Source organism: Balaenoptera acutorostrata, chromosome 7, assembly GCF_949987535.1.
Source record: "Balaenoptera acutorostrata chromosome 7, mBalAcu1.1, whole genome shotgun sequence".
Classification (NCBI taxonomy): Eukaryota; Metazoa; Chordata; class Mammalia; order Artiodactyla; family Balaenopteridae; genus Balaenoptera; species Balaenoptera acutorostrata.
Window position 1 is genome coordinate 102,182,822 of NC_080070.1, and position 25,616 is coordinate 102,208,437.

General features: G+C 42.6%; 2 protein-coding genes across 2 annotated transcripts in view; one reads left to right on the forward strand and one right to left on the reverse strand.

Annotated features, from left to right (window-relative positions):
- The window catches only part of DLD (dihydrolipoamide dehydrogenase), a 52,096-nt gene extending 39,107 nt beyond the window's left edge, over window positions 1–12,989 (forward strand). The window contains exon 15 of the mRNA XM_007187772.2: window positions 11,360–12,989. The gene's annotated coding sequence lies outside the window, so the exon portion shown is untranslated. The remainder of the gene's footprint in view (window positions 1–11,359) is intronic.
- The window catches only part of LAMB1 (laminin subunit beta 1), a 72,461-nt gene continuing 48,057 nt past the window's right edge, over window positions 1,213–25,616 (reverse strand). The window contains exons 23-32 of the mRNA XM_057550345.1: window positions 24,958–25,172; window positions 24,141–24,237; window positions 13,857–14,226; window positions 10,969–11,153; window positions 9,632–9,873; window positions 6,780–6,983; window positions 6,020–6,164; window positions 3,998–4,205; window positions 3,669–3,810; window positions 1,213–1,422 (exon numbers count right to left, since the gene is read on the reverse strand). Of these exons, the coding sequence (XP_057406328.1) occupies window positions 1,228–1,422; window positions 3,669–3,810; window positions 3,998–4,205; window positions 6,020–6,164; window positions 6,780–6,983; window positions 9,632–9,873; window positions 10,969–11,153; window positions 13,857–14,226; window positions 24,141–24,237; window positions 24,958–25,172 (2,003 nt within the window). The 3' untranslated portion in view covers window positions 1,213–1,227. The remainder of the gene's footprint in view (window positions 1,423–3,668; window positions 3,811–3,997; window positions 4,206–6,019; window positions 6,165–6,779; window positions 6,984–9,631; window positions 9,874–10,968; window positions 11,154–13,856; window positions 14,227–24,140; window positions 24,238–24,957; window positions 25,173–25,616) is intronic.

Sequence of the window (25,616 nt, forward strand, 5' to 3'; positions counted from 1 at the left end):
CATGATTTTTTAAAATGAAAAGACCTTAAAGACACGTTGGAGTTGTGGGTAGGTCTTTGGGGATTAGTACTTTTCTATGGAGATGTAGGAGAATACATGGCGGGAGAGTTTGAGAATTAGGGTTTCTCAGAGGTAGGTTTGCCAAGATCCAAATATTTAGAGATCAAAAAAAGCTAATTTTGAAAAAATGGTAAGACCATCTTGATTGTGACTAATTTAGAGTTGATAGAGACTTGCTATCAGGAAATGAGAGGGAAAAGGCAGATTTAACAAAAGGAAGGGCAAGATTGTATCACAAGTGGGGTTAATGTGGGGTTGGAAAGATGGTTGTAATTCTGTTGATATAGGAATTTCATGTCAAGGGGTTTTCTTATTTCTAATGAAATTTAATATTGATGCAAAGTATTCTGTAAGAAGACTACTTGGGAGATTTATGCTCTCAGACCTGTAGGAAACTAGACCACAATGAAAAAAGACACATGTGGCAGTAAACTTTACTTATTGTTCTCTTCCCCAAACCATAGGTGTAGGGAAGTCACCTGTATGTAATGCCTAAAAGCTACAGTTGCTTCTAGGAAAAATCTTGACTTCATGTCAGTTTATAGCACCCTACTATTCATTTAAAAGTTTCAACACTCCTCTGAAAAGTTTAAAAAGGTTTCTTTAAATATTTGCTCACAGAAATTTAGCAATTAAATGTGTCTCAAGGATTACTTGGCTTGTAGTGAGAAATTTGGGCTTGAGACTTCTCTCTACAAAATATCGTACCCTCCAGTGAGAAGCAAGAGGTGGTTAATTCCAGATGAGCACAGAAGAGGTGAGATAAGGGTTCCCTACTAGCTGTTGTCTGTTACGAATTCTTTAAGCATTTTCTAGCCTGCTTTGAAAGATTTCTCAAATGGCCAGGTAATTTACTGTTTGCCATAAAGGTCTTCCTAATTGAAATAAATACAAGCTCACTAATGCTTGTTTTAAGCCTTCAGCCCTAAGTTAATTTCATTTTTCTAAACCCTTATCCAAGTTTGGATTTGAGGGCCTACATCACATGTATGGATACTTTTATATCCACTCCCGTTCTTTTCCATCTGTGTCTCTGAAGACTGCTATTTCAAAACAGGTCACTTGGGATGTTTCTCATGAATAACCATGTTGAGGTCCATGTCCCTTATTAATTCCAAGGAAGGCATGGAGGAGACTAGTTGCTCTTTTATCCACATAGCTGTGAAGTTACAAAGATTTACTTACCTTCTTAACATCTTCTGCACTTTGTTTCACAGTATATACTACTTTTTCAATATATTCTGCCTCCCCAGAGTTCTGGGCAGCTTTCCGCTTAAGTTCTTCCACGTTTCTCTCTAGCTCGCTGAGGCGCTGGGAGGCATTGAACAAGGTTTCCTCAGAAGCTGCTGTTTCAGACTCGATCTAAAAGCGTCATCATTCAGCAAGCCATTAATTCAAGAAGTGGTAGCAAGTGCTATGACTACAGTGTAGAGGAAGATTTAAAAAGCTATGACATTGCTCTAGAACAAAAGAAATTTCAAGAAAGCTTATATAAAGTGCCCAGGTTTAAAATAGTCTCTGCTACATCTCATATATTAACTTCATTCTTTCAGTACTTCTGCTGGTCTAGGCTGAAATTTTTGTAAAATTTTTCCTTACTGAACCACCTCCAGACAGCTTGATGTATTGAGAAAGCACTTTAAGAACACCTGCAGAGTTTAGCTAAACAGTGTTCACAAAGCAGCAGATGTGAGTAGAGGGATAGCCACACAAATTTCTGAAGTATTATGGGTGGAAAAATTATAACTACCAGTCAATTTTAGTTTTTTTCTATCAACTGTAAATGTTAAACTCTAGTAGCAGAGGTTACAGTATTTCAGAAACGACATGGAAATCAGGAATGTTAAAACTCTGAAAAGTTACTATAGGATTGTGAGATGGCATAGGTCTGGGAATGTTACAACTGGAAGCTGTAAGTGCTCAAAATTATTTAGGGAAAAAGTATCTTACCTGGGCAACTAGTGAGGGTCCACGTTTGCTCTCATTTCAAAGTATCAGTACTTTGATCAGTAACCATTGTTTTTAAAGCTAGCCAAAGTAAGCCTGACCCATAACAGAAGAACCAGTTTCACTGAACACCTAATTTTTCTGAAAAATGATCTTCAAGGATGGGTCTATTCCACAGAATTACTCTGAATAACAATGTAACTAATGGGTCAGTATATGCATATGCTAGAATTTGTAACTATTTCAAACCAAATGATTCTTGATCTGAGTTCACCCATTAGATAACTTAGAAAACAATTCTTAGGGACTATTCTTACAAGATAACCCTTATAGTTTTAAATAGGCAAATAGTTTGTGACAAGCTTTCATTAGTGTGGTTTAGGTAAAGGCTCTATTTTTTCTTACCATTAACCTGAAACATTTCTGCCCACCATTATTAACTTCCAACAACAAGCCAGATACCGCACCTACAATTCGATTAATAGTTTCCATTTTGCTTTTCAAAACAGTCATTTTTTTAAAGTCACTTAAAGTTCATTTAACATGTTAACAACACACTGACAAATTTGAAAAACCTAGAAAAAACAGTAATTAGAACGAAGTCTGGTGGGAAAACATAATTTTTCTAAACTTGAACAAGTAGCCTGAAGAAAGGGCCTTAAATTGCTCATAATGTAAGAAAGTGGCTTGGGAGCTGTCCGGCTTCATTCTACTGAGAGTAATGGAATAGGGGAAGATGGGCTTTTATCAACTACTGGTAGGGAAAGCAGGCTGAAAAGGCATTTCCCAAGGTTTTAAACATTAGGGGTCATTGGCTTGAGAAGGGGGATAGCAGCAAGTAATAAGAGCATCTAACTTCAAAGTGTATTCTGAGAACAGAAGGAGGGGTTAAATGAGTCATCAGTTTTCTTTACCCAGTTTCATAACAAATGAACTTTCCTAAGACTGGAAGGAATACTTTGCCTCTAGAACTGATTTCTGAAAAGTGAAAAACAGAATTAGTGTGCATTACTTTTAAGAGAGAAGTTTTTAGAATAATGCACTAAATCCATGTGAAAAGTTCTTATTAGTATCTTTAATATTTGGTAGGCTCTAGGGTATTTTGCTTATAGATTTCCCATGCATTCTGAACAAAACAGATCATTTAGCTGTAAGAGCTCTATTACGTTCCTCTAAAACTGGGTGTTAGAAGCAGACGTTTTGTGAATGATCACAAAGTTTTTGTTAATGACCACCTCATAAATCTTGAGGCACCGGTCTTACATGTAGTTGCTTTTGGGCTGCAAAACCTCGCTCTGTTCGTCCTCTGTCTCCAGCCAGAGATGTTCTAAAACTGGATATTAAGTAAGAGTCTGCTTCATACTAAATAGAATCTGTGTGATTCCTTGAAGGAACAGGAAACTCTTTTTATCTTTCTTAGGCTTTCTGTGGGGATGAAAATGAAAGGGGGTTTAATGTTTGTCTTTAGAATCCTTTTTCTTCCTTGAAAATGACACTTTTAGCACCTTGTGCTATGGGAGTAGTTTAGATTTACTGAAAGGACTCCTTTAATGTTCAATTGTAAGACTTTTCATAGATAACTGTCAAATGCGCTTCTTTTCTGATAAGAGTATATGCGCGTGTGTTTTCTCCCACAGGTAATAATGATTGCAGTCTCTTACCGAAGTTAGCAGGTTCTGGGTTCCTTGGATGTCTTCATCTGCTTGTTTAATTGCCTTCTCTGCTGCAATCTGGGCCTTTTCTGCTTCTTCCAGAGCTTCCTTTACCATGTCTGCAGTGACTTTAACATCTGTTGCACTTTTGCTGAGTAAAAGAATGAGACAGTATATTATATGTGAACATGAAAAAAGTACTTCCTCTCAGAAGAGAGCATTTCTTTTAAAGAAAAGCCTTCCTGAAATGACCCCGAGAGACTCACATGGAGAAATACTTTACTCAATGCTAGATACACAAAGTCCCCCCTAAATGCCATAATACTGTCTTCAGATACCTGGCTCTTTGAGCTTCTTCTAACAGCATCTCAGCTCTGGCAATGTCGGCAGCACTCTGCTGTAGAATAACCTCTACTTGAGAAAGGCTTTCAACTCGTTCACGAATATCTTCTGTCAAGTTCTGTAACTGCTGTGGGGTGCTGGGCATTTCCATTTTCAGTACTTCGTTAGCAACTGCTTCAATGCTGTCCAGGTCAGCACTATCCTCTGTTAAAAGCAAAGATGTTCCCGTGAAGAGGTGAAAATCATAGATGGTTCACTCATTCAACCACTTATTGGTCATCTGCTATGTGATCAGCATGGTGGGGTTACACCAAGACAAAGGTACTTCCTATTTAAGAGTTTTTAATCTAAGTTGGGGAGATGAGACCTACACACAGGAACAGTACTGCAGACAGTGCGTACTACTGGAGTTGGTTGTAGGCTGGGGTTGTCGGGTAAAACTGTGGAGGGTGAGGAACGGATCAGGTTTTGAAGGATAACAGGATTTGACAGAAGAAAGAACATCTCTGGCTGGAGAGGCAGGATGGGCAGAGCAAGTTTTGTGAAAGTTGAGTGAAGCGAATGGTTCAGATTATAGAAAACGATACAGGCCAGGTTAAAAAAGCTGGGTCTTGATTCTAAAAGGCAATGAAAACTTTCAGTTGAGGTTGAAAGATTAGGTAGGAAACTACTGTAAATGCAGATGTAAGTGTTGAAATTCCTAATAAATTATCTGGATTCAGGAAACTACAGAAAGGGAGAAAATCCAGTCAGAAACAAGAGAATCAGGATAGTTGCCTTATCAAAGAAGCCATGGAGTTTCAAATGTCAAATGTGAAAAGAGGTCAAAAAAATTACCAGAGTTTAAACTATAAATATGTCATTGATATTTAGGCTTTTTTTTTTTCTTTTAAACTGTGCAAGAACATAAAAATGGAGCCCTAAGGGTTTAAGCACAGGATAATATATGATTGAATGATGGTTTCCACAGAATATTCCATAAGATATCCTTAGCAAATACTGTTGGCGCCTTAATTAGCCATTCTCCCTTTTTCCTTGCTAACAGCATACTGATTTCACTCAGGTACCAACCTCTAAGGTAAGGTGAGCTTATCAACTCAGAGTTAAATACTGATTAGCCTGCCAATTACAGTAATCCCTTTCCATTTGTCAGGGACATCTATACATGGGGATGGGACTCATTTCTGGCCAATGAGCTTTATGGAAATGACTTCTCAAAGGCTTCTGGGAAAGATTTCCTCCCTTTAAAAATGAAACAACAAAGGAATAGGTGGTCTCTTCTTCCGTTAGCTATTATTGTGTCTTTATGTGAAGTTTGGAACTTTGGCAGCCACCTTGTAACCGGGAGGACCTAGCCTGAGAGCAAAGCTGATATGCTTAAAATGACAGTACAGAAAAATGAGAAGTGCCTGGATCCTAGAACGATGGAGCTATTCTACTACTGAACTTACTATGTGTTATAATATACATCCGTTTTTTGATTAAGTCCATTTCAGTTGAGAGTTTTCTTTAACTTGCAGCCAAAACTATCCTGACTGGTAACACTCAAACTGTGACCTGCAACATTTATGAGCTGGACCACAAATCCCACAGATTTTCTATTTCTGTACAGAACACTTAAGTTATAGAGCTATGTAACTAACTATAAGTATAACATCCTATAAATAATAGGATTACAAAGCTTTGGGGACAATGCCAAAAAAGCTCTACTTCGAATTAAGGTTCTAATGACACTATATGTAATCTGTAACATGAATTCCAAATTCAGTTCTCATAGTGTATGTTTGACTTCTTGATTTGTTACTTGGGTATCACATCAGGTGTGTCTATATCAGCATAAATTAGAGGTTATTTACATACAGATACATTTAAAAATTTGGAAGTATTTATTCCCTGCAAGAATTTGATTTTATCTACAGTGCAGATTTGAATTATGGCCTCTCAAACACTCTTAAAAAATTGTTGTATATTGCAAGACAGGAAGAAATGTCTAAAAGTAAAATGAAAAAGCTCCTTACGGGTCAGAAAGTTCCTGATTTGCTTGATGAGACTTCTCAGATCCTCATTGCTCCTGTCCACTTTTTCTTTGGTAGCGTTGGTTTTCAACAGGACGTCTTGAGCATTCTGCTTTGCCTCATCTGCCCTCAGTTTTGCTTCAGAGACCTATGTATGGGGTATAAAATACCCATGGAACAGTGTCACTCTTTCTAAAACAGACGAGAATATTATAAATGGTCCAGAAAATGACGTCAAAAAACTTACGTATTTGGAGTCACGGCTTTTAGAAACAAACATCTCCCATTCAACCATATTATATTCTTGTATAGACAAAGTATTCACTATACCCATTCCTATACAACAGTCTTACCTAGCTAGGGCTAGCATATAAAATTTTTTTCTAGTTGTTTTTAATTCCTCCAAAACATTTGGTGGTGTATAAGATGTTCTTTAGTCTCTTTCTCAGGTACCAACCTACATACTTCAGTTAACATGAAGTTAATACTTCATGTCACTTCCGAAGAATAAAGGCTCAATTGAAATAACAGCTGGAGGTATTCATAACCCTGGACCCATAGTTAGTAACATGGTTATTTCAAATTATTGTGAGAAACAAGCAGATTCTTAAACCATCTGTGAATAAAACCTCCTCCTCTCTTTCCCTGACCTCACAGAAACTTAGGCCTTTTCGTTTTAGTCAGCACTTGGAATTGATTTGTCCCATTCAGATCCTCCAGTCCATAACGGAAAGCAAACAAAACAGCCCCTCCGCTGAATTACCATCTTGGAGAGCCGTCCCGCCTCAGCCAGGGCACTCAGGACATCTCGGTCGAAGTCCATGGCTTTCTGCCAGGCGCCGCGTGCGGCAGCAACCAGCCCGCCACAGCCAGGCCCCCCACACTGCTTCTGTCCTTCGTCGGTTCTGCAGTTTGGGCCGCCACATTCGGTCTCGGAACAGGAGGCTCCTGGAGGTGTTCCACACGTCTGCAGCGAGCCAAGGAACAAGTACAGGGTGCAGAGTGAGGCCGCTGCAGCCAACAGCTGTGCAGGGCCTGGGTGGCCCCAGAGAGCGTGTAGGTGGTCCTCAGCGAGGGTGCTTGAAAACAGTGTTCAGGATAGAGCAGAGCAGAGAGCTCAGGGGTGAGCTAACCTGCTTATTTCCAAGGAAACAATGATTTACAGCCCTGCATCAATACCTTCTATCCTAATGAACTGGAATGCCATATGGGTTCTGTGCAGGGTGCAAATGTTATCTGCTCCATCAAGCTGAAGTCGGCCAATATGAAAGTCAAAGAATGTGTCCCGTCCCCTTTCTCCTAACTGGTAGGGTTTACCAAAAAAAAAGTATTGAGAACCTTCTTTAGACCTAGCACCATGTTAACTGTTTTGGTGAAAAGGGTGATATAAAAGGCCCATTATCGGGCCTTTTAGTAATTTCCCATCTAGTAAGGAGGACAGGATCATTCTAGGTAAAACAGCCAAGAATAGGTCAGATGCTGCAAGTACGAAGGAAAGCAGGCAAAGCAGAGACCACTGAGTATTGTAGTTTGGGAAGGAGTGTTGGCTAGTGGGATTTGAGCAGGGGAAGTGGGGGAACATTCCACATGGGAGAGGAAGAGAGAAGACAAAGGTACGGGTATAACTTTTCCAAATAACCTCCCAACGGCCCTGCCAGACTCCTCCTTTCTTATCTACCAGAAACTTCCAAAGACCACGGCTTGGTTGTAGAATATACACAGCAAATTGATAAATTACAAGATTGCTATGTGATGGAAAAGGCTGAGCAGGAAGAAAAATTACATGCAGAGCTATCCTTTTGTGGAAAATGGTCATGTTGAAAAGAGGCAAAAGCTATACTACAGTGAAAAACAGTTAACAGGATATTCCCAAACAAGTACTCCTTTTAATAAGTAGAAAAGTAGTTTTTGAATAAATACAGTCAACTGTTTAACCTAATAGTTTTGTAATAATTATAATCCCATTATATCTCAAAATAATGTGTCTGGTTTACAGCACATAAAAAGCTTCAGAAAATAACGTTTATTCCACACGCTGTACAAGAACATGAGCCTTAATCAAGAAGAGGTGCGTTAAGACCTTAGGGATGCTTTCTAAAAACTATCTGACAGCACACTATAAGATCTGTTTTATTTCAGCAGCCTGGCAGGCTTAAAAAAAACCCAGCATGGGTCTAACTAAATATACACAAAGACAACCAAAGGTACTTGAAAAACACAAAGGAGCAAAAATCTTTCTACAGGATAAGTGGTGGTATAGACTCTATAAAGGGAACTCTCACAGGATCATTAACACACGCACAGAGTGGGAGACGGAAGGGGCGTAGGCAGTTCCTAGGCCACGCCCCTGACGGAAAGCAGGCCCAGGGCAGGGCTCCCACTCCCGTGGCCAGAGGTACCCGCTGCAGCCACCCGCTCCCAAGACACCCTCTGCTGCAGAGCAAACATCCTTTAGCATGCTTATCTGCTTTTCATTTTAGTTTGGAGAGATTTTGTTTGTGATGACTAGTTTTTAATTAGAATTTATAAGGAAGGAGCCAATATACCGAAAGGAAGGAAGCCAGATTTGGCATTTCACACTTGCGTGTCATGGCTTTGTCTCAGGTGCGATTACACGTTGATCTAGGGCCTCTTTCTCTATTAAAGAAATGGTGACAGGAGATCTCCTAACTCCTTATTTCCATTAGATGCCATCAAGTTTCCTAAGATAATGAAAATATAACCTTGTAGGCATTAATTATAAAGCACAGTGTGTTTTTGTCTATTTTGGAGAAGGCGGGCAGGGGGCGGGGGGAAGGCCGAGAGGGCAGGGGACTGTTACTAAGACAAAATTGTAGTGAAGCCTGAACTCACAGCTTCCTAGGAACCCACCTTCCCCCTTGTACTGACCCTCTGTTCTAAGCTAAGAGAGCAGAAGCCTTATAAAATAAAGGTACAGTATATAAAAACATCCTCCAAAGTCTCTCAGATAGGTATTCTTCCATGAAAAACAATAAGGGAGCAAGAGGAAGAAACAGGCTTAGTTTGGCTTTTTTTGGCTTTCTGCCTGATTTTCATTGAACTCACTACTCAATTTCATTTGGCTTCAGAGTTACTTTTTAAAAGCTTCTGGGAAATGAATCCACTTCCTAGGCTGGTCTTCACTAGGTAAAGTTACTGGGACAAAGGAGCATTTTAACTAACACCCACCCACCCATGAAAAAACATTCTTTAGCGCCCTTTAGTTTTTTTAAGAAGTCTCTCCCAGAATGATTCTCAATTGCTCCACTGAGATGGAGTTTGCACTTCAAATCAAAACAAAGTAAAAAAATGTCCACAGTATAAAAAGGATCCAGTTTAGATAAGAAGGCAGTGACTCAATTCAGCAGCCTTGGGATAGTAGTCCTGATTCTTGGTTGTACCAGAGAAACCTCTAGGAGAGAGGAAGGTTGGAAACCCACACACTGTTGTGTTTAATCTGGCTCGGTCACGGATACCCCAGACTGTGGGCCAGAGACTGAGCCCGGGAGTTTCCCTCCTGCTGACTCATTTGCAAAGTGGACAATGTTAAAGACAAAGCAGGGTGTTTTTTATCCTGTAGCATGGCAGCCTTGAGGCCAAACCCTCAAACCTTACCATTTCGGCAGCAGCTGAAAGGTCGAGACTTTGTAGTTTGCCTGCCAGTTCATCCAGAAGGCGTGCCTGCTCCTCCTGTTTTTCCCTGAACTGGGACTCTTGCTCCAACATCAAGCCTTCCACTCTGTCCCGAGTGCGGGCCGACTGCTCCACAGCGCCCCTGGAATCTGTGGTGGAAGCGTTCACGCGCTCCTCTGCCTCGAGAGACATCTGGAAATACTTGGTGATGCTGTCCAAGGCGCCTAGGGCATGAAATGAAATTGCCCATAGTTAATCCCCTTGTACTCGATCTCCCCATCAAGCAATGGCTGTATTTCCCGTCTAAACTGACCATATGGTTTTGTTTTAAAATTCAAGGAATAAAATCTTTATGAAGAAATACAACTTTCCTCTCATGATCAATGAATACACTTTGTCCCATTAGCACCTAACTCTGGCTCTGGAGGACGCCAAACATCTGGATTAGAAAATTAAGTCAATCATGCAGATGTTGTTCCTACACACAGGCAAGCGTCCAGTTCTTTCTAAATAGCTGGTGTCAGGCAGCCTGTAGATTACATGTCCAGATGATTTTTCCCTTTTCTCAGTCATTTAACTATTTAGATCCACTCAAATGGCGAATATTATATACATAAAACAGCCTGACGTGTTTTGGCTTTAAGGATCTAGCCAAAAAAATAAGCAATCATGCATAAAGCAGGATGGATAGGGTGATGTGACACATTTTTAACTTTCTTTTGTTGTGGGGAGGGAAGGTCCCATAATATGGCCTACGATACCAATAAACGATTTGTAAATGTGATTTCCTGACCAAGTAACATTCTTGAATATAAAATGATGTGCAGAAGTATCAACTTAATTTCTTAACTTTTTACAAGAGCCCGTTTCTAAGAGAAGCCAAGGGGGTAAACCACTAACTGGAAAAAAAATTAAAAAATCAGAAAACACATGCCATTCTAATGCAACAACCACTGCTCGCTCCACGCAACCCCTTCTGTGCCCCGCGTCCCATGTTTGTAAAATGGGGACTTCAATCCTCATTTGTGCCAGAGTCTCAATGAGAAAAAGCTTTAAAATGACTACAAAGCACTTAATTTTCTTCTGAAAGTGCTCTATTAAAAGGTTAGAAGGGAGATGCAAGAGAGAAGAGATATGGGAACATATGTATATGTATAACTGATTCACTTTGTTACAAAGCAGAAACTAACACACCATTGTAAAGCAATTATACTTCAATAAAGATGTTTTAAAAAAAATAAAAATAAAAAAAATAAAAGGTTAGACAGGTGGTAAAATCCATTGCCCAGGATTAAGTATTTGCACAAAAAAATGCTCACCCCGAACATCTGAATTTTTGATAAATTCCAGTTGTTCAGCAAGCTCTTTCACTGTGTTATCCAGGCTTTCTGCTTCTGTCTGTAGAGCATCTAGTTCTCTGGCCGTGCTGTTGTTTTGCGTAGCTGTGTCAGATAAATTTACTTCCACCTGAGCCATCTTTTCTGTAACATCTTTGGTTAGTTTCCTGTAAAGAGGAGGGCAAATTTACTTAAGGAAAATAAACCAAAGGGAAAACTTGAAGTCTCAATTTTACGTTTTCTACTAATACTTTATCCATTACCCTGTAATTTCAGACCGATTCAGTAGTCTGTAATAATTTATCTTTAAGTACTGGTTTTATTCTTATCATTAAGAGACTATGTTAAATCTAATAATTTTTCTTTCTTCAAGACTTTGAAGAAAAACACAGCAGCACCACTCAGCTGTGTTGTGGCGGATGGACTACAGGAGGGATTCCGAATGTCTGATGTAACATGAGCACAGATCCAGAGCATGGAGTACCAGCTCTGTACATAAGCAGCTTCAAGCCCATACAATCCCACCAACTCGAAAGATGTGACTCCAGTGTACAATTATGCCTCCCAGCCACCCGCCAAAAATGCTCTCATGTGAACCTCAGGGATCTCCTTCAAGATGGGACATTCAGAAAGCAAGCCCCACCGCCACCAGGAAGACAGTGGGAGCAACCCAAAGGAGCTTTTCATACCCGACCCCCTTCAAGCCACGTCCCATCAAAGGAGCCTCCTCCTTCCACCAACAAAGCAACCCTTTTGTTTTTCCTGAGAAAGAAGGTATTACCAGTAAGAATGGAATATGATAACCATTTAGCTTTCACAATATTTCATTTGGAATCTAAACCCAACTGCATTTTGTTCTGTATCTTCCTGTCTCCAAAGCTGTACTTTAGGCATCTATTTGTAAATTACTCGTATATACAGTGTGCATGTGTGTATGTATCTCAAAGAAAGGAATATTTGAGAAGACCTTACCCCTGGGTATCACCTAACTGAGTATTATTGTCTTCTCAGGAATACAATCGTACAAAAAACTGGGAAAATGCAGAGATGCTGAAAGGTTGGGGGCCAATCGAAAAATGATGTTTAAGGCTGAGAGAATACCATGACCCAACTCAAAGAAAAAGTGCTTAAAAGGATTTCGGGTTAAATTACATTTTGTAAACCTGATGGCTGTTTTCCTGAGGCTAGTTTCTTTTCTTTCAGTGCTTTGCTTTTATTAATCGGTTGATTCACAGAAGGCTTTCATTTCTCCTCAGGTCTCGTACAATGTTATAATTTTACAAAGTCAAATCTCACATTGTATATTTGTAAATAATGCCCCTTTGGATCCTAGACCATGCGTCCTTGGATACTGTGTTGAAAAAAGATTGATGAAATTGGTGTTCCCGAGGTGATTACAATCTGTCTGATTAGGTGAAGAGTGACGGTAGGACCAGGGCTGTCTGAGGAGTGTAGTCGCTCTTCTGGCAGGCTCTTGATGGATACCAGATTTTCTTGTTTTCCCTTAAGGTGCATGACACCCAGGCCAAAGAAATCATTTCCTAAATGGGCTTGCACTCAGACCAGGGCCTTCCACAGCTCGTTATCGCTACATGCAAGAAGGCTGAGCTGTACCACGGTCTTTTTAATGAGGTTAAATTTCTCACTAAGTGCATTATGGCCCCGCATCAGACATCGCCTAACACCCTGGTCAACCGCATGATCTTGGCCGTGAGATCTGAGGCTTGAAATCAAGGGACTAGTTACTTTAAATCTAGAAGGTCTAGGAAGGACCTCCTACAAGGTACTTGAGGCTAATGTCAGCGGTCAGCTTCCTGCTTCTCATACACAGCACTGAGATGAAAAGGCCATCACACAAAAATGTTACCGTAGTTCTGTCATGATATAATATCGCCTTAATGTATAGGACTTAGCCATGAAACAACCCCCGTGCTCATGCCAAATGGTGAGTCTACAATAAAAACCCATAGCATTTGGGGAAACACAAATGCTTCATACCCTTTCCTGTTTTGTCCTTTAGCTTAGACCTTATTCTGTTTTGGGTGGGGGGGGGCGGTGATCCTTTTTGGCAAAGGGAGTTGGAATGTTTGAGAGCAGGAAAGATGACTGACTGGCTGGGAGAAAAAAAATGAGAGAAAAAAATGGGAGAAAGTTCAGCATCACTTTGCTCAATTCTCTCTGCTTCCACTGGCAAAATACACGCTCTCCAATTAGATGATTACCCAGAGAAGGGCTAAGAAGAGGAATTTTCATCACAGAGAATTTGTTATAATTAGATGAAGCACTGCTCTAGTGGACCAACAGCTGAGCAGTGGAAATAACCTAGAAATAGGAGTCTTATTTGTGGTAATGGACTTTCCCTGGTAGTAGCAAAACATATAATAACAATTCATACTGTTTTCTGTAATTACCTTACCATTTCATAGATCAATCCTTTTGTTACTCCGTCAGGGAAAGGTAAATACTATCCTCCCCTCCCCCGCAGGAGAGAAGAGAGAGGCTTAGAAATGAGCGAGTCATTCAAGTTCACAAGCCTAGCAAGTAACCCAGCTGTGACTCTGTTATGGATCCTTTGTCTCTGAATCCAGCATCCTGGCCATTCTACTGCCCGAGAGTACCGTTTGCAGAGAAGAGTGCTGAATATAACGTTCACACATTTTGCACTGCAGTCTCTGCAACTCTGGTCCCCAACAATGAGCCAGCGTCCACTCACCCCCATGCCCAGAGCAGCTACTGCTGGAAAACGAATGGCCCAGTTACCTGTTTTCACTCACAGCACTAACCACGCCTCCTGGTGGAAGGGCCACACTGTGGATTCATCAAGTGGAAACACCATCGTGAGCTGTTACTCTGGTTCATCAGCTACTTACTCTGCTTCCTCAAAGAGGTTCCCGATGTTCTTCAGCGGCTCGGCAGCTGGGCTCTGGGCCAGGACATCTCTGATCTCGTTGACTTTCTTCTCCACCGAGTCCACAGTCTCCCGGTAAGGCCCAATCACGCCACTGATCTTCAAGGCCTTAGCTTTCTCCAGGAACTTCTGGGTCCTGTTGGTCAACTCAGCGATGATCACATCCCAAAGAGCAAAGCACTGGTGGCAGGGCATGCAGTCGGGGAAGACGCCCGAGTACCCCCGAGTGCACTTGTCACAGCGTGGACCCTCCACACCCTCGACGCAGACACACTGGCCGGTGGACTGGTCACACTGCGGTGTCTCGATGCCCCTGGGGTCGCAGTCACAGGCTAGAAGGGAGACGGCAGTGCTGGCTGAGCTACTAGAGCCCCAGCCTCAGCGACTTGGCAGTTAGAATCCTCAGTCACCGTTACAATAGGAAGGTTTGTAAATGGTCCACAACAGTTTACCAGCGGTTTGCACAGGGACCGCAGCTGCTTCCTCCAGAACACGCGTTACCTCAACCCTGGCTAATCATGTCTTAACAATAATAGTGACGATAGTTTGTTTTTTAAGTGAACACCATTGTACACCGTTGTGCCTGCCACTGTACAGATGGTTTACGTGCATCATGTCATTTAATCCTCACCGTAACACTACAGGATCCAGGTGTTAAAATCATCAGTTTTATGGAGTGGAAACTGAGGTTTAGAGAGGTTACATGACTGCTAAGTCTTCCAGCAAGGAAATGGCCAAGCCAGGATTCTAACTCAGCACTTTGCAGGCTCCATAGCCTGTGCTCTTAAGCTCTGTCCTGCCTTTGCCTCCCTCTTTTTTTGACCCGTCTGTAGATCCTACCAGGACAGACAGTTCAGGTGACAGCCTGATGACGTGAGGCCTCTGGCCTGAGATACAGCAGTAATGAGCAACACACCAACATCCCTCTACCTGGTCACAAAGCAGAACAGTGAATGCTTGACAAAATGCAATAAAGTTGATAAAAAAAAAAAACCTAAATCAGGCAGATGTCTCAGGAATTCCAAGTATCCGATTAAAAGGCTTTCAACTCAGTATCATCTAACTCAGGCTTTCAACTCAGTATCATCTAACTCGTGGGTGGGTGTCTGCCATTGTGATAACCACCCCCAGCCCTAAGAGCATAGGCTCATAAAACATCTGAAGTGATAGAAAGGGCCTTGGGAGCCATTCAGTCCCAACCTCTCACCGGCCCAACAGGGTGGGCACCTTAGGCAGAACCAAATGGTACAGGGTGAAATCTGCATTCTTGGCCAAAGGACTGTGGCTGAGATTACCCATCACGAGGCCTACGCCATTGAACCCTGGCTCAGAGTCCCAAAGCTCAGGTGACTAACTTGGTTTTATATCAACACTTGACATTTCACAGTATCTGTACAGTGTTTGAATAACAAAAGGCCTGTACACACATCTGGCCTTAAATCCTTTCTGGGAAAAGGTGGGGATAAAAAAAAAAAAAACAAAGATCCTATTTCCCTAACTAGATTGTGGACTCCAAGGGCAGAGGTACACCTGTAACCATCTTTCCATTCTCAGCTCTGAGCACAGGGTCAACTTGCAAACTGGAGTTCAACCGTCTTTGCCAAACGAGCCTTTAACCTCGCTTTTGATACAGGCACGCAAGAGACATCCATACACCCCTACGAAAGAAAATAATCCTCCTAAGACGCAATGTCAATTGTGGCAAAGCCCAACAGAATCATCCTCTCAGGTAGCTTTGCACCCCAGTGCTCATAGCAGCACTATTTACAACAGCCAACACACAGAAGCAACCTAAGTGTCCATCAACAGAGGAATGGATAAAGAAGATGTGTATATATATACATACACACATACACACACACACACACAAATGGCATATTACCCAGCCATCAAAGAAGAATGAAATAATGCCATTTGCAGCAACATGGATGGACCTAGAGATTATCATTCTAAGTAAGTCAAAGACAAATCATATGATATTGCTTATATGTGGAATCTAAAAAAAAAAAAAATGATACAGATGAACTTATTTACAGAACAAATAAACCCTGAGACATAGAAAACAAACTTACGGTCACCAAAGGAGAAAGATGAGGGAAGGGAGGGATAAATTAGGAGTTCGGGATTAACATGTACACACTACTACGTTTAAAATAAACAACAAGGACCTACTGTACAGCACAGGGAACTATACAATATTTTGTAATAACCTATAGGGGGAAAGAATCTGAAAAAGAATATATAACTGAATCACTGTGCTGTACATCTGAAACTAACACAACATTGTAAAATCAACTATACTTCAATGAAAAACAAAAAAACCCCTTCTTGAGTCAATAGGTGTGATTGCCTCTGAAAGACTTTCTAATAAAACATCTTCCAGAACCAGTTTCACCGATGGTCCTGAGAAGCAAAACGCCTCTATCCTCCAAAGCCAGGAAGACGTGTTTGTGGCTTGGACCGTTCACCTGAACATCCTCACACCTTGCCTTGTATTGTTAGTTTAGCTTTTCCTGGCCTTTGTTTGCCAACTACACTCCACGATCTCAAGCAGCAAGTCTGAGTAGCACAGCCTTGTAATGAGAGCGCAGGCTGCCTGGTGGTGAATCCTGCCTTCCCCACACCCAGCTATGCGGCCCTGGGGAGGACAGAAACTGAGTCATGCTTTCCGCATAAAAGGGGTAATGATTATACCTAGCTCCTCCTAGGATTGCTTTCAGGATGAAATAACTTAACTCTAAAATATTCAGAGAAGTGTCTGATCCAGAGTAAGTGCTCAATAAATGTTTTTATTCTTAACACTCTGTCCAAGTGTCTGGTGGTTCCTGCCCAGAGTGTTGCTTGATCATATTTCCATGGGAAAAAAGTTGTCATGGCCTTACGTTAGTCTTTGCATATTTGCCAATAACATGATTCTTAAACAATCTGAAGTTTGGAATACTCCAGTCTTCAACCTTTAGGATTTAAAATCTGTAGCATTTTCCTGGTACCTTAGGTTTTCAAAACAAAGCTTCTTTTTCCTTAAGCATTTTGTTTCTTTCCAGGCATGTTTCATTTTCCTGTGTTCTTTGGGGCATTCTCATGAATCGGGAAGCAGCTTAGGTGAGCTGTGGATAACTCTTTTCCCTAGACCATTAATTAGTTCTAGGAGATGCTCCCAGAAATGAGAGTTCCATGATCAAGCAGTTTCGGGGGATTCTACATCCTCCTCTTGAAGGTTCAAAACAAACAGCATATTAAAGACTCATAGGAGTTCTGCAGGAACAACCCTGTTTCACATTTTTTTTTTTTTTTTACCCAGTCATATCCCAGACTCATTGGACTGTGGGATCTTTCTCTAGTGGAATACCTAATGACACCCCAGAAAAAGAATGGGAAAGACTTGGGGAAACCACTGCCTTCATCAGTTTCTACAATCAGGAGGATGGGAAGAACTTCAGACTTTAGGAATGAATTTCCATATCCTCTCATAAAATTTAGTCATCTTCCAAAAAGCTGTAAGTTAACCGGGGTCATCTAGGTCCTAGCCTCTCAAACTCCGGCGCGCATCAGAATCACGTGCAGGACTCGTTTAACACATTTCCACCCCACCCCCAGATCTGGAGCCAGTGAGGTCTGAGAATTTGTGTTTCTAGCAGTTGCCAGGAGATGCTGATGCTGAGGGCTGCTACACCCCATTTTGCGGAGTACTGACTGTTACCTTCCCAGCTGTTCTCCTCCCTTCTGCCTGTTAAGTGTGTATGTGTGTGTGGAGTGGAGCAATCATGAGCCTCGAGTTAACCCATGTAAGCTGATGCACAGACCTCAGGACCTGTGCAAGTGGGGGGCCTTCATGATGCCACGTGAAATGAATCAGACTGTCAGTCGCTCCTGTCCCGCAGGCCCCAGCAGGTAGCCCTGTTTGGGGCCTCAGTGGCCCAGCAGATCTGTCCTATTTTACCATCCCCCTTAGGCTTGGGACAACGGTAGCAGATGCTGCACATGCTTAGAAAACCTTTCTTTCCCCTAGATAATGCAAAGGTGCACTTCAATTCAGTCCTAAAGAGGTTTTCACTAGATTCATGCTGGGGGCAAGGGATGTGTGCATATATTAAATTTATTTTTAAATTTTATTTTTCTCTAACAATTTTTCATTGAGGTCATTGGTAAAGGCATGTCTTGCTCTCATTCTGTCATGGGCATCTTTGAGGGGGAAAATATTGGCCCCAAACTGTGGGATTTGGAAGGCAAGTGCCCTCCCATTAAGGCTTTCCTTGTTTGTCTTTCACACAGCTACATTTTTTATCTATAAGGAGAATACTTAGCTATGACTCAAGTCTTTCCAGAAGCATATAGGTGGTCCCAGAAAGTCTAAACCTGTGCCCTCCAACAAACCACTTCAACTGAAAGATTAGCAATGGAAAGCATATTTGGCAATTAATTACATAATTTGAGAAGAACGGTCATGTTTTTTTCCCATAGTCCACCTAATTCTCGTCCCAGCTGATCTCTGGACCCTTCCCCTCAAGACCAGCATCGCAGAGGCAGGGCAGAGCTTCGGCACCCTCCAGAGACCAGGACCCACTCAGCTGACAACATTCCTCCATTTGAAAAGTACAGTCAAATTTCATAGATGGCTGGATTGCAGTTTCATCACTGAAAAAGTCGATCCTGACCTTTCTCTGGAAGGGTACCAAATGACTACCTAAAACGCATCAGGTTTTCATTTCAAACTGAAGCTGGGAAACTGCTAAAGTGCCGGTGGGCACGTGCTTCTTTCCCTTATTGAGTTTCCAGAACTGCTTCTCTAATGGGGTCACCCGGGAGGCAAGAACTAGAAGGCCCACACTTAGGACCTTGTAAAAAGACCTTCTCTAAGAGTAAAGGTTGGTTCTCACCTGACAATTTAAAACTTCAAGGACACTAAAATTGTGAAGGAGACTCTCCAATCAATCATCTCTCACATTCACTGGGATGGGAAAAATTATCAGCTAACTGTGCAGGCTGTCTCTGACGGGGGCCAATGGGTTTTCTCCTCTCTTCAGAGAAAGGCATAGGAGTCCAGGGGGACCTGCAGCTCAACGTGGCTTTAAGGAATGGGATTATCTGGCAGAGGATCAAAAACTTTCTCTTGGGAAGAAGAAGAGGGTATATAGCAAAAGTTGTTGCCTGATTTTTAAGCTGAACAAATTGTGAAGATTACGAACAGCATTCTAAAAATGAGACCGTCATCATTTTAACGAGCCATGGGAATTCTACCTTCATCTATAAATATATTCTTGGTTAGGTGGGCAGCGGGTTCTCTCAATTTTTACTAAGTTTTCTCATCATTTAAAACAAGAGGTACAAACTATTAGGTATAAAATAAGCTACAAGGATATCCTGTACAACATGGAATATAGCCAATACTTTATAATAACTATAAATGGAGTATAACCTTTAAAAATTCTGAATCATTATACTGGACACCTGTAACATATAATATTGTACAGCAACGATACTTCAATTAAAAAAATAAAAGTAAATAAAACATGTTCTCTAAGAGGTAGGCAGATGAAAAATATTGTACCCATTTTAGAGATATTGAGATCTAGAGGAAAGCGTTAGCAAGTGAATGCCAGAATGGGAAACGTCGGCCCGTGTGCCTCTGTATCAGCAGGTGTAACTTTTCTGCTTTCTTTGTATCCTGCCCTCCCCGTCTGCAGACCTCCCCTGCCCATTGAAGAAAATTCATCCCCAATGGTGAAACCAAAGCTCCTCATTAGTCTCCACGAAGACAGTTTCCATGACACCTGCCAAGTGACTCCAGATCCTACCTGGCTTCCCTCCTCTGATGCTGCAAAGGACAGCACCACTCACCTCCAGCCGTCCTGCTACTTTACCTACCGTCCTGCTACTTTACCTACCGTTTGCCCACAGCTTGCAAGCTCTGACCCCCCCCCCAGCCCCCCTCTCAGGGAGCAGCTCTCCTCTGCTGCATCCACTCCCCACTGGGCACCCCAGTGGGCAGTCACTCAGGGTTGTGTTGGTCCCCCCTCTTTCCTTTTGAAACTTGAACCTGCCTGGGGACCGAGAGAGTGCTATATCCTAAAATCAGGTGACTGGGTTTATTCGCTTTTGCCGTGGACCTTGCCTCACAGCAATAAGGGACCCCAGGATGTGCTATCATGCCCAAAGCTTTACTCTTACTTTACTTAGGCTTTTCTATTTTACTTTAATGCTGGAAATTTAAATGTTTTTTCATCTCTGAAATGTGATTTTCTTTTTCTTTAAATTCTCTACCTCCTCCAGCCCCACCTTTTTTTTTGGCCTCAGTACTATAAGTTCAGTTTTGAAATGGAAGTTGGAGAATGACTATGACTTCACCTGCAGAAATGAGCTGGCTGTCTGGCCCAGGAGTTGGCAAACGTTTTCTATAAGAGATAGTACGTATTTAGGCTTTGCAGGCCCTATGGGCTCTGTCACAACCGCTCAACTCGGGCACTGCACCACGAAGGCAGCCCCAGACAATATGTAAACAAATGGGCATGGCTGTGTTCCATTAAAACTTTATTCACCAGCCCAGGCTGTGAGCTGGATTTGGCACATGGCCGTAGACAAGCCTTTCCTCTACTAACAAGGGGATCCGTGGTTCTCTGAAGAATCAAATTAAATCTGATTTCCTGAGCCACCCTGGAAATAAAAAGGTGGGTGATTGTAAATGAATCCCAGCCTGAGAAAAGATGACAAGCATTAAAAAAAAATTATGTCTGAGAAAAAATGTATTTCGATTTTCTACAAAAAACAGTTTGAAATGAGAAACAAGCTGGATGAAAAAATATGCCACTCCCCAGAGCCTCTCACCTATGGCCCACATTTCCAATCAGCCTGGGTTTAAGAAACACTGGCCTTTTCCAAGAGCCAGGATCCCTGCTTCTGCTATCCACCAATCAACAGGAAGATTCCTCCTGTGACCCCTTCAGTCCTCAGGGCACAAGGCAGGGCTCTGGGCCGAGGCTTTCTCGGGCACGTTCAGGACTGGGTAGGCGAGATCCTCTCCATCCAGCACAGTGATGGGCTTGTTCAGACTCGGCACCATCGGCCAAGAGCCCCAACCCGCCAGGACAATGGGAACATTCAACAATTCATGAGCTGGAGGCTCAACTCGTTTGTCCTTGACATAACTCCATTTTTTTCCATAAGGAGACTACTTAGCTATGACCTAAGTCTTTCTATAAGCATATTGTTAGCGAGGTGACCCCAGAAAGTTTAAACTTGTGCCCTGTTCAACTAAATGATTTGAAACTGAAGACTCTTGGGCAATGAATGATGTAATTTGAGAAAAGTGGTCACATTTTTCTCCCCATAGTTCCACCTAATTTCAGATGACACCTATTCTTGTCCCTGCTGGTCGCTGGACCCTGTCCCTTCAAGTTCTTATCCTCCCGTTTTCACTGGTGACTCTGTTCCTGAACTCTGTCCACTCCTGAATTTTTGTCCCTGCCCTCATCATATTATACTGGTCCTGCTCCGACTGCCATCCTGTGTGCACAAGGCCCGCAGCTGGCCAGGACTCCCCCCATCGTTCACTCAGTTCTCACCCTCTCTGGGTGCCTTGTCAGTTACGAGCTTTCTCCACAGAGTGTCGAAAGCCTTTGAGTCCCCATAGTTTCTTATGTAACAGGCTGACCTTTCTTCTAGATAAAACGAACAAAGAAGTTGGCAGACATGGATGCCGTGGATTCCTCTCTTTGCAAAGTTTCTAAAACATGATCTAACTTTTGACCTGAGCAAGTTGACACTGTTCTTATAAGCCACAATGTCTCTGGCAGATTTAGAGGCGAAAGTTTAAAGATGAAAGGGTAAGGGGTAAAGTTCTGAGTATTAAATGAACAATCCTCTGACTGACTCTGACTCCAGGAAACAGGTTTTCCATGCTAATAAAGCTTAGACGGAGCAAAAGGTCAGAAAGCTTTGGCAGCCAAAGCTATTTTGCCAATGACACGTGCTGACAGAATCAGGCTATAAGCAATGATAGAACTATTATCTGGAGAAAATCAAGCCCTTGGGGCAGTACAAGATTGAGGAATTTAACAGAATTGTGGTTAGAGCTCTGGAGAAACCAGATTTTAAGCAGGATCTTACTTGCAGGAGACATCTCGAATCAAGTGGTCCACTGAATGTCACAGACCTTCTAAAGGAAGTAAGAAAATCAGATCCCGTTAAGAACCAACATCGGGGGCTTCCCTGGTGGCGCAGTGGTTGAGAATCTGCCTGCTAATGCAGGGGACACGGGTTCGAGCCCTGGTCTGGGAAGATCCCACATGCCGCGGAGCAACTGGGCCCGTGAGCCACCATTACTGAGCCTGCGCGTCTGGAGCCTGTGCTCCGCAACAAGAGAGGCCGCGATAGTGAGAGGCCCGCGCACCGCGATGAAGAGTGGCCCCCGCTCGCCGCAACTAGAGAAAGCCCTCGCACAGAAACGAAGACACAACACAGCGAAAAATAAATACATAAATAAATAAATTAAAAAAAAAAAAAAAGAAAAGAAAAGAACCAATGTCGGGACTGAAGGATGATGAATTAAAGCACACTTATCAACACAGCCTTCATATCTCCTCTGTAGAGCAAACCTTCATCTCATCTAAGATGTTAGTACAGACCCTTCTGGCTACACCTAGAATGAAAAAAAAAAACAACCATATGCCATTGGTTCTGGTTGTGTCCACTGTTTGAAGTCTTCTGGCTGTTAAGGAACAGATGAGTTGACTCTGAAAGAACACGTAGTATCTAAGTTTGTGACTTTCGACAGAATATTCTGAATGAACCGCTAACTTGCAGATCTGTATTATTTCTCACTACAGTTGTATCCAAAAAAGAAAAAGATATATATTTTTTTAATGTAGAGTCCAACAGGGACCTAGAATTTCAGATGTGTAATGAAGAAAATGTATCAAAGAGCAAGTAAGAAACTACAGAAGATGTTTATCCATAGTTATAAACTTAAAACATACGGAAGAAAACCCAAGTAGGAAAGAAAGAAGAGGAATACAGAATAGCAACAGTCATTTAAAATCTTTCCCATAAATGCTTTTACTTGAAGATCTTAAAAATAACCTGGCAGGTCAAAAAAAAAAATTGCAACAGCATAAAAATTAAGCAATCCTTCTGATCCACATGATTGTAGCAAGTTTTGTTCTTAAGAAAACATCAAGTTTTCCCTCACAGTCCTAGTTAATCATAAGCCTAAGTGGGAATCTGGGTTTCAGTCACATTTAACAGACGTGACGCTCCTGTCACCTGTTCCTTTGTTGTCCCCGCTGACGAGGACAGTACACTCCTGCCGAGGGCTTTAAGTGTCAGCACCACCTGCCTGTTACACTGGGATCAAACGATCCTACCAGAACACTTAGCTCTGCTTGTACAGACAAGAAAGCTGGCCCCAGCATACTGTTCAGAGGGGGGAAAAAGTCAATTTGCAGAACTCGATGGTGAATATGAGCACATTTTGGTTAAAAGCATTTTTAAAAGCCATTCTGGTTACTCAACCATAAAAAAGAATGAAAAAATGCCATCTGCAGCAACATGGATGGACCTAGAGATGATCATACTAAGTGAAGGAAGACAGATAGAAAAAGACAAATATCATATAATATCCCTTATAGGTGGAATCTAAAAAACAGTACAAATGAACTTATTTACGAAACAGAAACAGACTTACAGACATAGAAAACAAACTTATGGTTACCGAGGGGGGAAAGGATGGGGGAGGGATAAATTAGGAGGTTGGGATTCACATTTATACACACTACTATATATAAAATAGATAACCAACAAGGACCAACTGTATAGCACAGGGAACTCTACTCAGTATCTTGTAATAACCTCTAAGGAAAAGAATCTGAAAAAGTATATTTTTATATACACACACATATATATATAACTGAATCACTCTGATGTACACCTGATACACTGTAAATCAACTATACTTCCATTTAAAAAATAATAAAAAAAAGAAAGCCATTCTGTATGTATTTGGGGTACGTATGTATGCTTGTCTGTGCTGAGACAAACCTCACCCTTGGGGAACAGAGCTGGAAGCCAGCAGGTCCACTTTTTACCACCTACATGCCTCCAGGATTTTTTGTTTTTAAACCATGAGCATGCGTTTCTTTCGTAATCAAACCTCGTTTTTATAGACAAGTTCATTTGTGCTGTACTGGACAGAAGGCTCCCTCAGACACCCGTCGCCTCCACTCCACCCGAGAGCCCGGCGCCCGCGCCTCACCTCGGCACTCCACGCTGGGGTCCCCCCAGAAAAGCTCCTGGCACTCGCTGCACGTGCGGCCTCCGAAGCCAGGCATGCACTGGCACTGCCCCGTGAACTGCGGCCAGAAGACAGAGCCGGGTCAGACAGGCTGCCGGGCCAAGGCCAGGCTGCACTGCCTTTTCCGGCTGCCAGTTACGGGAAGGGGGACCCATCTGTCGGCCTGAGAAGGCCTCACACCTGACCAGGAACAGGGCACATTACGCTGAGCCCAGGTGCTGAGGGCCCCAGGCCGGTGTCTCCTAACTGCTCTTCTGCAACTGGGGCTGGGAAGGCCCAGGGCACGTCTCCCTTTATTGACATGTTTCCTCACATCGCTCACAAGCCTGGACCACCTGTGACTCACTCACCATTCTGTGTGTGTCAGGGAACAGGAGAACTTTCTACAATGTTGGGTATGACTGTGTGGTTCATGTCAGGCTGTGTGGTTAAGGGAAAAAAAGCCTGATTCGGCAGCCAGGTATTGAAGAAAAACGGCCCCCCTTGTCCATTCTAAAGCGAGTCTGCACCCCTTCAGCTGGGGCGCTAGGCTGCGGTGCTACGGGTGCACCCGATGGGGCCTCTGGGCACAGTTACGCAGCCCCAGCCAAGGGGGACCGGTGACGGTGCATATCCAGTCTGCGCTGTGTTTGCCAAGCTGCGTGCCCTGGTGCAAGGCTGTGACCACATGGAGGGGTGCCTTTCTCTAATTGGGGCCCGGCCACCAAACAGCTGTCACCAGGACTCAAAGTCATCTTTCCATATGCCATGACGGCCTCCGCCGGCCACAACGCCTCACCTCGTTACAAGACGGCCCGAAGGCATGAGCAGCATCGCAGGCGCACGGGTCACACCCTGTCCCGCTGGCCAGCTGCCAGGTGTTGGGTGCACAGCGGTCACAGTTCTGGCCGATCACATTAGGGAGACACAAGCACTGCCCGGTGATTTTGTCGCACTGGCAGTCAGAGCCGTTACAGTGCTCCTGCACGGTGCCCAGGTAATTGCAGACACACTCTGAAAAAAGAACAACAGGTCAGATGTACTTACAGAGTCACACTCGGAAAACACACAGATCACGCCAAAGTCAGCTACATCAGATGACTACCATTTTCCCTCTCCAGATTTCGACTTGGAAATGCAAACAAGTAGAGAAAGGAACAGAGGGGATCAAAAAAAAAATCTAAAACTGTGGCCTTCATCTTCTTATGATGTCCCATGCAGTTCTGACATTTCCCAGGCAGACCTGCAAAATGACACATTCTGCCTGGCAGTATTTTCAAAATACTTGATTTAATGAGCGTCTGGTGAGTCATTGTAAAGTTGAAGATTTAACTGGAAATAAAACCTATGCTGTGGGAACGGAGATACCTAATGATTTCAAACTCTTGGCAGGGAAGAACAGTCATGGCTGTGTGAGCCGTGGCACGGAGAAGCCCTTTAAGCGAGGAAGGCTTAAAG